A 15,462-nucleotide genomic window follows, 5' to 3' on the forward strand; every position below is an offset into this window, starting at 1 on the left:
GCCATGTACATGGAGAGGGACTTAGGGGAACCACTAGCATCTTCTGTCTACACAGCCAGGCTCCGAGCTGCATGGGCAGGTGTCATAGGCTCTGCTGGTGTTGCTTGCCAAATAGGTACCGACTGCTTTCCTGAGTGAATGCGAGTTGTGGTTTTGGTTAAGCCAAGTTTTTGCATAAATTGAACCTCAGTTCCACACTCTAGCTATTCCCAGCCCTTGCTGCATCTTGGATTTTCTGTAAAAATTTGACTCATCTTTTAACCACTTCTTCTAGTTGAGAAATTACAGATCAGTGATATTATTTATTTTTGAGACCATCTTACTTTGTAGCTCAGCCACTGCTCTAGCCTCAAGAATCAGAGATCCCTCTGCCTCTGCCTTCCTGCTACTGCTATTAAAAAGTGTGTGCCCATGCCCAGCAGCAGTAGTCAGCAATCGTAGTTCTTAAAGTTTGATGAGTATGGGCGTTCCTAGCCACATCATTTGTTGCCCAGAAACCCGCAGCTCTGAATGTGTGTTAAAACTGCATGAGGAACTATTTTAATGCTAGCGTTCCTGCGGTCTCAGTCCAGCTCTTCCTGCCTTTGTATAATATTCCCTTCCCTCTCTCCCTCTTTCCCTTCCTCTCTCTTTCTTTCTTTCTTCCTTTCTTTATTTCTTTTTCTTTTTTTCGAGGCAGGGTTTCTCTGTGTATCCCTGGCTGTCCTGGAACTTGCTCTGTAGACCAGGCTGGCCTCGAACTCAGAGATCTGACTACTTCTGCTTCTCAAATGCTGGGATTACAGGCATATGCCACCATGCCCAGCACTTCCCCTTTGCATTTGCATGTGTGTTCACCTGTGTCACCATGCTTGTGGAGGTCAGAGGACAACCTGTAGGAGTTAGTCCCCTCCTACCATGTGTGTCTAAGGATCAGACTCACTGCTGATATCAGGTGCCGTTATCCACTGACCCACCTCATCCTCTGGACTTTACCTCTTTGCAGTAGGTTTGTTTACAGAAAGAAGCTCGTTTCCTTTTTAGTTGGGGGGAAACTCTATGCCTACCCAAGAAAACCTTCACTCACAAACCATTGGGAAGTGAGAAGTAGATCTATTTTTCAATTTAGAAATGTCTTTGCTAATTCTGGAAAGATGTGCCTGTTATAGAACATTTGGAAAAGAGGCAGATTTTCAGATCTCAAAAATAAATTGGCTCCTCAAGAAATGTGAAGCACAGAGTGCAGATTCCTGCAGAGGTGAGAGGGCCTCCTGGTGGCAGCCTGTCCTGAGAGGCTGAGGGGACTGGGTGACTGACCCTCCCCGTGTTGCTGTTGTTCTTGCTGGGCTCATGGTGTAGATCTGTGATTAGAGGGTATGCGACACCACGCCCGGCCCCATGGCCTTCTCTCTGGATGAAACCATCCTCTGCGGCCTGGCAGCAATCCCTCCACAAGGATGGACTGGTTTCTGGTAGGAACTCGCAGGTCACATGCGCCATGGGTTAATATCATGTAGGCCTGCAAAGGAAATGGAGATGCCTTTGTCTCTGCCTTTGTGCTTTCGTAGCTCCGTGTCTGTTAGACATGGAAAAGCAAGAGTGGGTTGGTTCCAACTAAAAACTGCTCACTTCACCCTCTACTCTGTGTGCAGTGGCCTGACGCCTCCCAAACGCAGCCGTGGGAAGCCAGCCCTGTCTCGTGTGCCCTTCCTGGAAGGTGTGAATGGAGACTCTGACCACAGTGGCTCAGGTGAGACTATCGAGGCAGAGCTGGGGAAGACATGTTCCAAGGAGCAAGCCGTCCAAGCTGCTCGCATCTTTAGCTTGTGTTGTATTTTGAGTTTATGTTGCTGTGATCGTGATCATGGTAAAAGCAAACCTGAGGGGAAGGGGTTCTCTTCACTTAGAGCCTGCAGTCCATCCACTGTGAAGCAGAGCCGTGGAGGAACGCTGCTTACTGGCTTGCTCCCCGTGGCTTGCTCGGGTTCTTTCTTATATGGTCCTGGACCACCAGCCCGGGGATCTCATCAGCCACAATGGGCTGCGTCCTGCCCTCCCTTATCAGTCTTCTGTTAAAAAGATGCCCACTGACTTGCCATAGGCCAGTGATGGAAGCATTTACTCAATCAATAGTCCCAGAGGACCCGTGTCTAGGTTGATAAAAACTAAATCAAAGCAAAAACACTAGCCAGCACAGTTTGAATAGTTAACATGTGCCCATGGAGGCCGAAAATCCAGAAGCTCTAATGGAAGCCAGCATTCCCCACTGGAACATTGGCTGCTAACTGTGTGGTTGTTTTTTCAGAATTACTTAATGGATATTCAACCTGAAACCTGTGTGTGTGTTTGAGAGAAGTATAGAGGGCCCCCATTCCTTTCTTCTAGGTCATGGTAGACCCTGGAAATCCTTTGCTTTCACCAGCCTGCCCAGCGGCCCTCTGTGTGGGAGGACTTTTCATTGGTTTCACTGAAGCCCTCCACAGGAGAGATTTCAAGTGTCTTCCTTGGTGCTGTGATGAGTATCTGCTTGCACAGGTCGTCCCACCCATGCAGTGTTAGGTTGCAGGAAGCGTGTGTTTGTAGCTCTAGCTGTTGTTGCTTCGCTTTGCTCTCTAGCGTCTCAGTGGTAATGTGTCACTGATAACCTGGCTCTGTCGAGAATGTCTGTTTCGCCTGATAGAAAAGCAGGCAAGGCAGGGCCGCAGGAGGCCTGGGGTGGCTCCCGGATGGAACAGGTCTAGAGCAGCTGCTTCTTACCTCACGGTTGTCTGTCACATCACTCGGGACGGCCCGTCTCTGCCGGTCTCTCTAACACAGGGTTCCTTCCCTGGTCCAGCTGTTTGCTTCCTTCTGCCTTTCTCATGTCTGTTGACAGATGCATGCCTTTGAGTTCTCTTTCTTGTGAGTGTCTGCACACAGACGACAGGTCTCACGTCTAGACTCTGTGCGTCTGAGCGTGAAGTCAGGAAGTGGATCTGACACACTTTGTACTTCTGGTGGTGACATTTTTTTCCCTTTTTAAATCCACATACTAAAAATGATGCCAAACAATATTAAAAAAGACTTGCACTCCCGAAGCCCACCATGGGAACACAGCTGCCCGTTCCTGGGTTGCTTCCGATTCTTTTAGTCACATTTTGACAAGTGCAGATGATACACACACTCTTTTTTTGTTGTTGTTGTTGTTTTCCAAACAGGGTTTCTCTGTATAGCCCTGGCTGTCCTGGAACTCACTTTGTAGACCAGGCTGGCCTCGAACTCAGAAATCGGCCTACCTCTGCTTCCTGAGTGCTGGGATTAAAGGTGTGCGCCACCACGCCCAACTTGATGCACACACTCTTGTGCTCACAGTTTTTGCTTGTATATTTCCTCCTTTTTGGCTCACAGTTTTTCTGTGCACTGTATTACTGGAACCTTCTATCTGACAAGCAGTGCTTTGTGGCTGACGTGACTGGACAATGGGTGACCTCCAGCCTTTAACACAAACAATATGCACACTTTTGCCTGAACTCCTATAGTAAATTTCTTATAATAAATGTCCTAAGCAGTTTACTGGAGCAGATGATGCAGACACGTATTTTAATGTTCCTGGGACATTGGATAGAATCACATTCCAAGAGAACCGGACCAGTCTGTAGTTTCTCCTCTGTGTGGCTCACGGGTTCCTGCTCAGCTGGTCTCGGTGCTGGCTTGTACTGGTTCACTGTCAGCTCACTGGCTCGAAATGGCACCTTTCCTTTTCATCCTAGTTAAGAACTATACATCTCTGCTCTCAGATTTGAGCCCTTTTCCTTAGCTGGGTGAATGGTCACTTCCTGGTCACAGTTTCAGGTGTCCGGGAAAGAATGTGGTTTTCGTGGTGCTCAGAGCATGAGTGAGGCCAAGGAGGTGCAGCCTGTCCGTCCCAGGCCGGATGGATACCCAGGGTCAGGAAATACCTGCCCGGCTGCATGGCACTGCTGGTTTGTGGTGCAGCCAGGTGCTTGGATGGCCCCTCGTGGCCTGGTCAGAGCAGTGTTCAGGTTCTATTGAGATGGCCTTCTCCGAATTTTCCCTCAAAGCTTCCATGAGAGGGACTCCCAACCTGGGGTGCAGACAGTGCTGTCTCTTCTTAAGCTGGGGCATGTCCCCTTCTCCTTAAGAGGCCCTGGAGGTGAAGCCATTATTTTTCCCCCAGGGAAGCTGTCCCAGAATCCAGAGTCAGAGGTTGGTAAACTATAGCCTGCTGTCTGTTTTTATGTGGCTCACAAACTAAAAATGGGCCTACATCTCAAATTACAAAAAAGATGGTCTTTTATAATGTGAAAGTTGTATGAAATTCAAATTTCAGTGTCAGAAACATGAGTTACTGCTGAGGAGACATGCTCATCTGCTTAGACTCTGGTTATACCCATGCTGCAGCCGCAGAGACTGTGCGGCTCCTGAAAGGGTGAAATATGTGCTATTCGGCCATTTACTTTGCTGACCCCTGACCTGGTCTTAGAGTCCCTGAGGAAAGGGTGGAGGGAGTTGTTGCCTCAATCCTGGGCTGCCCCAGTCAGATGGAAGCTGCAGGCAAGGGCTTTGGGGCACCATGCCAAGTCCCCTTTGGGCGCTGTCTCCTCCCCTCCCCCACCCCCCAGGCAGAAGCCTCCTGATGCCCTTTGAAGACCACGGAGACCTGGAGCCCCTGGAGCTGGTGTGGGCCAAGTGCCGAGGCTACCCCTCCTACCCTGCCTTGGTGAGTCTGCCCCAGACGACACCCTCCTGTTCCCTCTCCCCCTGGCGGCTCTGGCCCCTGCCTTGCCTTGGGGGAGTATCTGATTGGATGAATGTGGTGGGAGTCAGCTGCAGAGGGAGGGCCATCTTTACCCTAGCTTTTCTGGGGCACCAGCAACCCACCCCTCTCCACACACAAAAGGCTCTAGTTGTTCAGAGACACCCAGTGCTTAGGGCTTCTGTAGCATTGCTCACTTGCTTCTGAGTAGGAGGAACACTGTTAGTGAGGTTAGCACGCTGATAATGCTTAGTGGCACTATTAAACATCTGCCCTACTAAGTCCTTGAAATGCCAGCGATAGAATTGTTGATCTTGTTTTGTCGGGACGAGGCAGGGTCTGTTAGCTACTGCCAGTAAGCACTGGGGTTGGAATTTGATTTCAGGGCTCATAATATGATGGAAAGAAAGCCTTTGTTTTGAGCCACTGCATTAGGAGTCTTCCCCAGTCCTGGCCTCTCAGGACTGCAGTCGGCCCCTTTCCCCATGCATATGCCTGCGCGTACGAGGCAGAACGCCTTTAGCCTTTTCCCTACCCAGCATTCCATGAACATGCCCATCTTACATGATGAAAACCTGTCATCACGTCCTTGTTACTGATGACATCATCATGTCCTTGTTACTGATGACATCATCTGGCCCTTGTTAATGATGGCATCGTCTTTCAGTTGCTCTCATGTACCACGCTTTGACCATTTCCCAGCTCCCCGGGTAGCTTTCCTCTTTCTCTGAGGTCAGCAGCTGTGAGCGAACATCTTAGCTTTACCTTGGTGCACGATCGTGATTATTTCTCAGGCACGCCCACTAGGGGCAACATCTGTGCAGGATTCTGGCACAAGTTGCCAAGTTGCCTGGAAGTTAGTTCTGGTTTACACTCCCACTGGTAGTGGCTAATAATTCTATCTACCTCCTCGGCTTCTGTCTTTGTCTTAGTCAGGGTTTCATTGCTGTGAAGAGACACCATGACCACGGCAGCTCTTATAAAGTCAAACATTTAATTGGGCCTGGCACACAGTTTTAGAGGTTTAGTCCGTTATCATCATGGCAGGAAGCATGGCAGCATCCAGGCAGACCTGGTGCTAGAGCAGCCAAGAATCCTACATCTTGATCTGAAGGCAGCGGAAGAAGCCTGTGATTCCACACTGGGCAAAGCTTGAGCATAAGAGACCTCAAAGTCCCCTTTCATAGTGACATACTTCCTCCAAGGCCACCTACTCCAATAACACCATACCCTCTAATAGTGCCACTCCCTGTGGCCAAGCATTGAAATACACGACTCCCCAGGGGCTTTTCCTATTCAAACCACCACTGCCTGCTAAAGCTTTCCCGGGTGGGGAGGAACTGACCACAGGCTCTGCAAGATAATACCACCAACTGGAAACCTTTGGATCTTGTGAGACTCATCTGGGGAGATTTTAAAAGATGTGTAAAGTCAGCTCCACCCTGGAACACCAAAGAAGCCTTCTAGAGGCTGAGTCCAGGCATCAGGGTTTTCTCTGGTTATTTCTCAGGGTCTGTAGCACTAGGGGAGGCTATTTAAGACCTCTCCTGCACAGCTCTGGGCTTTTCCCAGCCCTGCCTCTCTGTGACTCTTGAACCTGACAGCAGCCTTCAAAGATAAGGAAGACAGGCTCCTGTTTGTGATGACGAGGAAGCCCTGTTGCAGTGAGATTGTACCACTTCTTGGAGCCACATTGGTTCCTATAGCTTACTTTGTCCCCTCCTGGGCTATGGCAGGTGTGGAAAAGGCACACTTACCTGGAAGCTGGAGACACTGAACTGGGAGCTCTGTACAGATGAGACCACGGGCCAGGTGTGGTGGCGCATGCCTTTAATCCCAGCAGCACTCGGGAGGCAGAGGCAGGCGGATTTCTGAGTTTGAGGCCAGCCTGGTCTACAAAGTGATTTCCAGGACAGCCAGGGCTACACAGAGAAACCCTTTCTCGAAAAACTGAAAAAAAAAAAGAAAAAAATGAGACCACAGACCCAGTTTATTCATTAAGGAAGTGATGGTGCTGGCTGGTTTGGAGCATTGCATTTGGGGTTGGGGGTTTTGTGTTTTAATTGTTTTCAAAACTACAATGAAAGAGAGACAGTCCAAAACTAACCTTTAAAATACAAACATACAAAACACTGAGACCTGGTGGTATACACCATTTATCTCAGCATAGGCAGGTGGATCTCACTGAGTTCGAGGCCAATGAGGTCTATATAGTTCCAGGACAGCTAGGGCTACATAGTGAGACCCTGTCTCAGACCAAACAGGACAAAAGACTGCAGAGAAGAAATTCAGTCACCACTTGAACACAACTTGTGCGTTTCTTCTGCTGCATGGCCTGCATCCCTGTTCCCATGCATGTCCACTGTGCATGTTGTACCGGGAGGTGGTGCGAGTTTTATTTTGCTTCTGCAAAAGTAATGTGCACATTACAGGAGATTTGGAAAAACAGAAAGGGGGGCGGAGCAGAATGCCCACGCCTTTGAAGCACATGGAGTAGTATTCGTACTGTTCCCTTTCGTGTTCACTGTTGCAGTCATGGTGTCTGTGTGCACGTTTGCTGCATGTTGTGTTGGGCCTTACCACGAGCTTCATATCCATGCTCTGTAAACCGGCATCATGCTCATTGGGTGGACGGGCCATGTCCTCAGGGCCCTCATCCTCCAGGTCTTCCCAGTCTCTTCCTGATAGCCGGCAAGTGCTGGTGGAGGCAGCAGAGCAGTGCCACCACCCTCCCACCCCCCACCCCCACCTTCGGGAGCTGGGGAGACTTAGGGCTATTGTATCTTCAGCTTTAGCCCCAGGAAGAGTGGCAGGCAGCTTGGGAGACAGTTTCAACTACTACATAGCTCATGGGTGGGCCGGAAGTCGTCTTTCTTAGCACCTTTTAAGAAATTTGTTTAAGCCGGGTGTGGTGGCGCACGCCTTTAATCCCAGCACTGGGGAGGCAGAGGCAGGCGAATTTCTGAGTTCGAGGCCAGCCTGGTCTACAAAGTGAGTTCCAGGACAGCAGGGATATACAGAGAAACCCTGTCTCGAAAAACCAAAAAGAAAAAAAAGAAATTTGCTTAGATTTATTTATTTAATATGTATGTATATGCGTATTTTGCTTATATATACGTTTGTTTGTGTACCACACGCATGTCTGGGGCCAGGGTGGGGGTGTCAGAAAGTGTCTGTCACTTTGAAATCGAGTTGCAGAAGGATGTGAGCCACCCTGTGGGTACTAGGAGCTGAACTTGGGTTCTTTGCTGAGCCTCCTCTCAGTACCTTAGAGTAGCCGCTCAGCACAGCAACTCTCAGTGGCTTACTTTGGAAGGACATGGGGTGCTGCCAGGGAAATGGGCAGTTTCTCATGAGCAGAGAGCTCTGGGGTGGGACGGACGTGGAGGTTAGATTGCTCTGTCTCTAGAGAAGGCTCTTCCTCAGTCACTTTCCAAGACTCTCTGGCCTTTGTACACAGAGGTCGTTGAGCCAGCTGGGCTGGGTCGGAGGCTGCATGCAACTCAGGCGTAAAGCCAGAGGCTCCAGAGCAGCTGGTCTCCGTCCTCTGCCGCAGTTTCCCTGTCTGCTAACACCTGTCAGGTGCTGCCGGCCTCAGCAGGAGATTGAAGCGAGATGGTGTGTAGATAGTCAAGGACATTGGGAACAGAAAGTGCTGCACAGACCTGGAGAGCTACTGGGCTGTTGATGACAAGCCTGCTCAGAATGAGATGGGGCCTGGCCTTCTGGAGATTAGTTCCTCTGGTGGCTTTGGTTTTTCCCCTCAAACTCCAATCCTTTCAGCTGTCTTTCTGCCTCCTCTCCAATTTTACCAGAGGTATCTGGCCCCACTCGCCTTGGGAAGGTGGCAGGTAGCCAAAGCCTGTTGCACAGAAGTAAAGGTGTTGCCTCTGCTGCCTGGCTGAGCTTTCTCTGTGGTCCAGCCTAGGTGCCCAGTTGAGCAAGGCCCTGAGTCCTGTAGTGGATTACAGAGGTGGTGAAAGCATGCCCAGGGAAGCAGCCCTAGTCCTTTCTAGCAGACATTGTAAGAGAGCTGGCTTCTCTGGCTTCCACGTCCGGACCGCCTGCTCAGCCTGACCACCAGGTCCTTCCGTCTGAAGGATTGATTGCACAAGGCTGGGAGGGGTAGCACAGTGGAGTGGGGGAACAAAGTTAAGATTTCAATTTTAGGGTGGGTGCTGGTGATTGATCCATGCCAGCCTCTCCACCACTGATCATGTGGAGAACGGAACCCTTGTGTGCTGAGGCCAATGTCTTGGTGGTGGGCTCTCCCACCTTCCCCTGCTTAGGGCATGTCTCCTCTTCTGCCTCCAGATCATCGATCCCAAGATGCCCCGGGAGGGCCTCCTGCACAACGGTGTCCCCATCCCTGTCCCTCCACTGGACGTGCTGAAGCTGGGCGAGCAGAAGCAGGCAGAGGCTGGAGAGAGGCTCTTTCTTGTCCTCTTCTTTGACAACAAGAGGACCTGGTGAGTGACAGCTGCTGTAGGAGCCTGGCCAAGGTGCAGGGTCAGCCCACGGGAGGTGGGAGGGCTTCTGCTTGTGGCTGCCCCTAAAGACACTAGAGGAAGGTGGAGTGGGCCTCCTTAGGGGGCTTTTCAGGAGACTTTGCTCAGAAAGCTACAGGATGAGGGCTACAGCCTGGGCCCAGGGAGAAGTCAAGCACAGCACACTTTGAGTGTGGGCCTCAGTGTTCCTCTGTAGAGCTCAGGAGGCCTTAGGAATTGTGGATCTCTGTACCCTTAAGCCGTCAGTCACTAAATGTCACCTGATCCTGGGGATGGACATGACCTTGGGTGGGCAGCTCCGTAGCTAGTTACTGGAGGGAGATCCAGAGGCAGAGGGGAGTCTGGACAGTGTGGTGTCCTTTATGAAGGCTTGGAGGCCTGTGCCTAGTAAAGTGTTGTCCCGAATCTCTGTAGAAAGGAGGTAGAGTGGCTGGTAATGGAGCTGTCCGACTTTGCACTCCTCTACTCCCCTTGAGCTTGCCTGACCTGGAGCTGGGTCCAGAGGCCCCCGTAGGGCCTTCTGCAGCTGCACCTCAGCTCTGCTTGCATTCTAGGCAGTGGCTTCCAAGGGACAAAGTCCTGCCCCTGGGTGTGGAGGACACTGTGGACAAGCTCAAGATGCTAGAAGGCCGCAAGACCAGCATCCGGAAGTCAGTACAAGTGGCCTATGACCGCGCCATGATCCACCTGAGCCGAGTGCGTGGCTCCCATGCCTTTGTCACTTCCAGCTACCTGTGAGAGCCGAGCTGGGCCTGTGTCTGCCTTCTTTGCCTCTCCTCTGTCCCTGAGGCATGAGAACCTCTGCTGCCCCTGCCACGTGTATGGCCGGCAGCTTCTTTCTAATGGCAGGCCCTGACTGGACTGGGTCTCCGAGGGCAAGACCCAATATTGACCAATCATGTGGTTCCCCTGGAGGGCTGCTGTGTGCCAAAAAACTCCCACCCGAGGTCCCTGGGGATATTCCACTGAAGAACCACTTAGAAGTAGAAACAGCTGAGAGTCTTAGCCAGCCAGGGAGATAGACCTGGCCCACAAGGCAAGAGGGCCTAGGCTGCTTTTCTGGGGCCAGCCGGCTCTCTCCATGTCTCTCCCACCTAACCATACCTCAGGGCAGGCAAGGTTCTGACATTGATCCCAGAGATGTGCCAGGGTCCCTCGGGAACCCTCAGAGCTTCCCTTCCCCCACACCGCCCGTGCTTGCACCCCCCTGTCTCATCTCCCACACCCAACCCAGGTTCTCCCTTCCCTCATTGCTCTCTGCTCTCCCTTGTGCCAAACTGACAGCAACATCACCAAATTGATCTTTTTCTTTGATGTCCCATTTCCTTCCTGGCCAGCTGCTACATTAGATGGATGTCTGCCAGGCGCTTGAGTCCCAGGTAGAAGCTACCCCACCTGTAAGGACCCTCCCCCACTCACAGCCCTCCAGCAGGCATGCTGCTGCCCTCCCCTCCTGCAGCAGCCATAAGCCTCACTGCATCAGCATGATCACCGCGGCACGGGCGGCGGGTGGCGGGTGGCGGGTGGCGGGTGGCGTGCGGCATGGCACTGCCCTCCAGCACCCGCCCTCTGGGATTGCTGCCCCTGCCTCCCAGAACAGGGCTCTTTTCTTTCATCTCCTGCCTTCAACCTCTTCTCCACCATCACCTCCTCAATCCCTACCCTCAAAAAGGAAGGAAAACCAAACTGTGAATGAGGAAAGCTGACTGACAAGCCAACGCAGCTCTCAGAGGCTTCTGCTCTTGACATTTCTTTTCACTTCTTTAAGCACCAAAGCCGCAGGCGGGTTTGCAGACCGCCAATTGCCATGTTGACTTCTACCTTGATGTTATTTTTAATTGTTTTCAATTTTTTCATAGGGGAGTTTTGGGCAAAAAACGAAGTCCCTGGGGAGATCACTGCCATTTTTACATACTCAAACTTTTTAAAGAAATACAACCAACCAACCACCAACTTCTTACACTTTTGGGACTCGAGCCAGAGTTTAAAAGGGAACCAACAAAACTCACCAAGAGGGCCAGGTTCTGTCCAGCAAACAGCACAGCCACGCGGGACAGGGCGTGGTGTACATAACTGTAAGATAGCAGGCACACACTCTCCATTACCGGAACCCTCCCTTGTGCATCCATGCTGCACAGCCTAATCAAGGAGCCGACACGTCCCCCTATCCCCAGGTAGCTGGTCAGCTGTGGACTCTGTGACCCTTGTCTAAACCTGTGTCAAGATCTTGGGGCTTCTCCCTTTCTGTCTCCTTCCCCCAACACTATCTCCTCTGTCTCTATTTTTCAGTCTCGGAATCCTTCCCTCTCTCCGAGTCCCACTTTAAAAACTGCTCTTTTAGGACAGGATGCGGCTCGGATCTGCTGTGGCACAGGGCCTCTTCTCTGTCTGGTCTGCTGTGAAGCACATGATGCTCTATTTATTGTAGAAAGTGACTTTATTTGCCTTCTAGAATTGTTTATAACAGATGGTTATAAGAGAGGTAATAAACAGAAAAACCTATGCCTGTAAAGAATACAAGAGTTAATTTTACCTACCATAATATGATGTCTTATTTTCTCTCCGAGAAATAAATGTTCTATGGGCTGTGGTGTGCGGTGCTGTTTGCTGTCCGTGACGGGGCCTCCTGTCCTAACACCACCCGCTTCTCTGAAGGCAGAACCATTAAGAACGGACCTGTCTGTCCTTTAGATCTCATGGATGGCCTGAGGAGGGTCCTGCCAGGTTGCCGCAGGTTGCAGAGAAGTCATTGTTCAAGTCACTGTGTGCTGTATGAGGCCGCTAGAGGCTGATGGTGGGTGCTCTCCTTACAGAAGCAGAGCTCACTGATGGAGCTCCTGTCTGGCCAGCCAGCCATCTTCTCTTCCCGTGCTGAGGTTACAGCTGCCTGTCACCAGGCAGGTTTATTTTTTGTTGTTTTGTTTTTAGACCATCCCTTTAGAAGATCTGAACTCAACTCTTGTCATGTTTACATGACAAGTATTTTGCCAGCTGAACCCAGAAAGGGGTACCTTATTTGTTCATTCATTCATTCATTCATTTTAATTTATTTTACATTTCAAATCCCAGTCACCCCCTCCCGGAAACCCCCATTCCATCCTCCCTCCCCCTGCTTCTATGAGGGTGTTCCTCCACCCACCCACCCACTCCCACCTTCCCACCCTTGATTCCCCTACACTGGAGCATCTGTCCAGCCTTCATTGGATCAAAGACCTCTTCTCCCAATGATGCCTGACAAGGCCATCCTCTGCTATATATGCACCTGGAGCCATGTGTACTCAGTTGGTGGCTTAGTCCCTGGGAGCTCTGGGGGGTCTGGTTGGTTGATACTGTTGTTCTTCCTGTGGTGTTACAAACCCTTTCAGAAAGGGGCATCTTGAAGCATAGACTCAAGAGGCATTCTCAGGAATAGCATGTCTGTGCAAAGAGCCTGTGGGAGTTTGCTACTGTCCTCCCTACTCAGGCCCTCTGATATGGTAGAAGGCACAGCTCTTGGTTACCTTCACAGGGCCTAATTCATATAACATAATAAAGTGCGTCCAGCATGCAGACAACCCTTGTGCTGCATAAACAGTGCAGACACCTTGGCATGTAAGACATTGCTGACGCCTGAGGCCATTGTGAGGGGCCTGGCCTGGAGAAAGGTTTGGAAAGAAGATATGTTTGGCCGGGCAACAGCTAAAGGTTTCAAAAGAAGGAAGCAGTTAATTTAAGCCTTGAAAACAGGTTTAGAAATCCATAATTATGAGCTGGGCAGTTCTTGCGCACGCTCGACTGGCCAGGAAGAACGACGCTGCAACAGGATCCTTCTGCACATGTTTATTGGGAGAGCTTGATTGTAGAGGCGGAAAAACCTGGAGCCCAGAACTGGTGCTGCTTTTATAGGCCTAGGAGGGGCGTGTCTCACACTCGGATTGGTTATGCACTAAGCCTCATTTGCATGTTCCTCATCTGATTGGCTACTCTCAGTACCTTACAGAACCTCATTATCATACCTCATTTGCATGTCTCACATCTGATTGGTTATACTCTCAGTACCTTACAGAACCTCATTATCATGCCTGGGCCAGGCAGTGTCTTTGCAAAAAACTTTACTGCACATGTACACATTGGTTGTTTGTCCAATCTTATGCGTGGTGGCCAGCAGTAGTCAGTGCCACTCAGCAACGGCACATGTGGCTTCCCACAGGCAGTGGTGGTGCACACCTTTAATCCCAGCAGAAGCAGGTAGATTGCAGATTTCAAGACCAGCCTGGTCTACAGAGTGAGTTCCAGGACAGGGAGGGCTACACAGTGAAACCCTGTCTTGAAAAAAAACCAAAAACACAAGCAGTCTTTATTTATGGGTTGTATTTTGAGGTACAGAGGTGACTGTAAAATGCGGAAGGCATGTTCATTACTTCGTCTCCTCCCCCTGGCTGACCTCAAATTCACCACACAGACCAGGCTGGCTTTGAACTCAGGGACTGTTGTGTCTTTGTCTCCTGAGTGCTGAGATTAAAGGTGTGTGCCATCCCATCCAGATTTTTTTTTTCCCTTACACTAGTGAATCCAGTTTGTGTTGGCCACCTCCCCCTGGGCATGGGGCCCGCCCTGGAGTGGGGTCATACAGGATATGCCACTCCACTGAGGAAAACTGACATCCCCTCCCCCAGTGGCAACAAATGCCAGTAGACCCTCAGCTAGGCTGGGACTTCACACTCTCTTCCCCTCCTTCATGCTGAGATTTTTGCCTGGCTGGAGTTTGTGTGGGTCTTGTGCATGCTTCCACGGTCCCTGAGCTCACGTGTGTACCCCCTTTACTGCACAAGTCTGAAAAATGGTGCTTCTTTGAAGTTATCTACCGCCTCTGCTTTTCCCACTCCCTCTTCTGCGTAGATCCTGAGCCCCAAGGAGGATGCTGATATCCACATCCCATCCAAAGCTACCATTCTAATGTCCTGAGTTCTCTGAATATTAGCCAGCGCGTGTCTACATGTTAATAGCCTTCAACTGCAAAAAGAAGGTTCTGTGGCGAGAGTCAAGCAACAGTGCCCCACCCCCCACCCCCGGCCCACAATCTATCTCTCCATGGCTTCCTGGACTCACTGAACTATTAGTAATTAAGTCCCAGGAATGGATTCCCTCTTGTGGAGCCAGTTTCAACCCAATTTTTAAATGCAATTGGTTCCTCTCCTAACAACCATCCTGGTCATTCTTGTCCCAGTGGGCATATCTTGCCAGCAGGTTGTTGTCGCTCACAGGGTTGTCAGCAGGGTGACATTGGTGACCACTTTCTTCTGGGGGTATGCACAGCACCTTACTGCTGGCCTGTGGGTCAAGTACTAGAGGGTAACGGAGAGCACTGGCAATACCCTTTAATGTTTTTGTTTTTGTGTTTTTTTTTTCTGGGGAGGGTATATGGGGCACCACTGGCTAACAATCTACAAAGAGGTAACCCATTTCTGGTTTGGGGTTTCATTTGGTAGCACAGGGCAACATAGTATTCTCTTTTCCCTTCCTTGAAAGATGGCATCCTTCCTCATGACCACCACCTTGCTACCTCACTTCTGTGGATATTTATTCTTTCCTTTTTAAGTTTTTCATGACATGGTGTATGTGTGTGTGTGTGTGTGTGTGTGTGTGTGTGTGTCTAGTCCTGGCTGTCATGGAACTTTCTCCATAGACCAGGCTGACTTCAAACTCAGAGATCCACCTGCCTCTGCCCCCTGAGTATGGGAGTGCACCACACGCACCTTCCATGGACTTTCTGAATGAAGCACACCAATTTTAAATTTTTAAATTCAATTAAAAGCAATTAAAAGAATCTAAAAGCAATGTCCAGGGCCTGGAGCAATGAATGGTCCAGGGGGTTAAGAGCACTTGAAACTCTTGGGTTCAGTTCCCAGCACCCACAGAGCAGCTCATTGTCATAACCGCTAATTCTGTTCCAGGGGATCTGAGTACACACACAGATTAATCCAGCCCAAAGATTTATTTATTATTATATGTACATATACTGTAGCTGTCTTTAGACACACCAGAAGATCTCATTACAGATGGTTGTGAGCCACCATGTGGTTGCTGGGGTTTGAACTCAGGACCTTTGGAAGAACAGTCAGTGCTCTTAACTGCTGAGCCATCTCTCCAGCCCCTAAAACAACTTTCATATATGAGAGAAAATGTGCATTGTGGATCTAGTTTGCCCTCTTCTGGCCTCCAAGGGCACTACACTCACAT

The 15,462-nt window shown here is 50.3% G+C and overlaps 1 protein-coding gene across 10 annotated transcripts in view; it reads left to right on the top strand.

Annotated features, from left to right (window-relative positions):
• Positions 1–12,077, top strand: part of Brpf3 (bromodomain and PHD finger containing, 3) — a 37,664-nt gene extending 25,587 nt beyond the window's left edge. For 2 of the 10 annotated variants that reach the window (XR_003952130.1, XM_006524326.4), the window contains exons 10-13: positions 1,632–1,729; positions 4,602–4,699; positions 9,050–9,204; positions 9,798–11,829. Coding sequence is in view for 6 of the 10 variants with exons in the window: in XM_006524326.4 (XP_006524389.1) it covers positions 1,632–1,729; positions 4,602–4,699; positions 9,050–9,204; positions 9,798–9,981 (535 nt within the window). In the remaining 4 variants the exon portion in view is untranslated. Of the gene's footprint in view, positions 1–1,631; positions 1,730–2,364; positions 4,700–9,049; positions 9,205–9,797 lie in introns of those variants that run through there. The other 8 variants (XM_030249830.1, XM_006524332.4, XR_003952129.1 and 5 more) reach the window with 7 other exon arrangements.
• The last annotated feature ends 3,385 nt before the right edge of the window (positions 12,078–15,462 follow it).

The sequence above is a fragment of the Mus musculus genome, chromosome 17, assembly GCF_000001635.26.
Source record: "Mus musculus strain C57BL/6J chromosome 17, GRCm38.p6 C57BL/6J".
Classification (NCBI taxonomy): domain Eukaryota; kingdom Metazoa; phylum Chordata; class Mammalia; order Rodentia; family Muridae; genus Mus; species Mus musculus.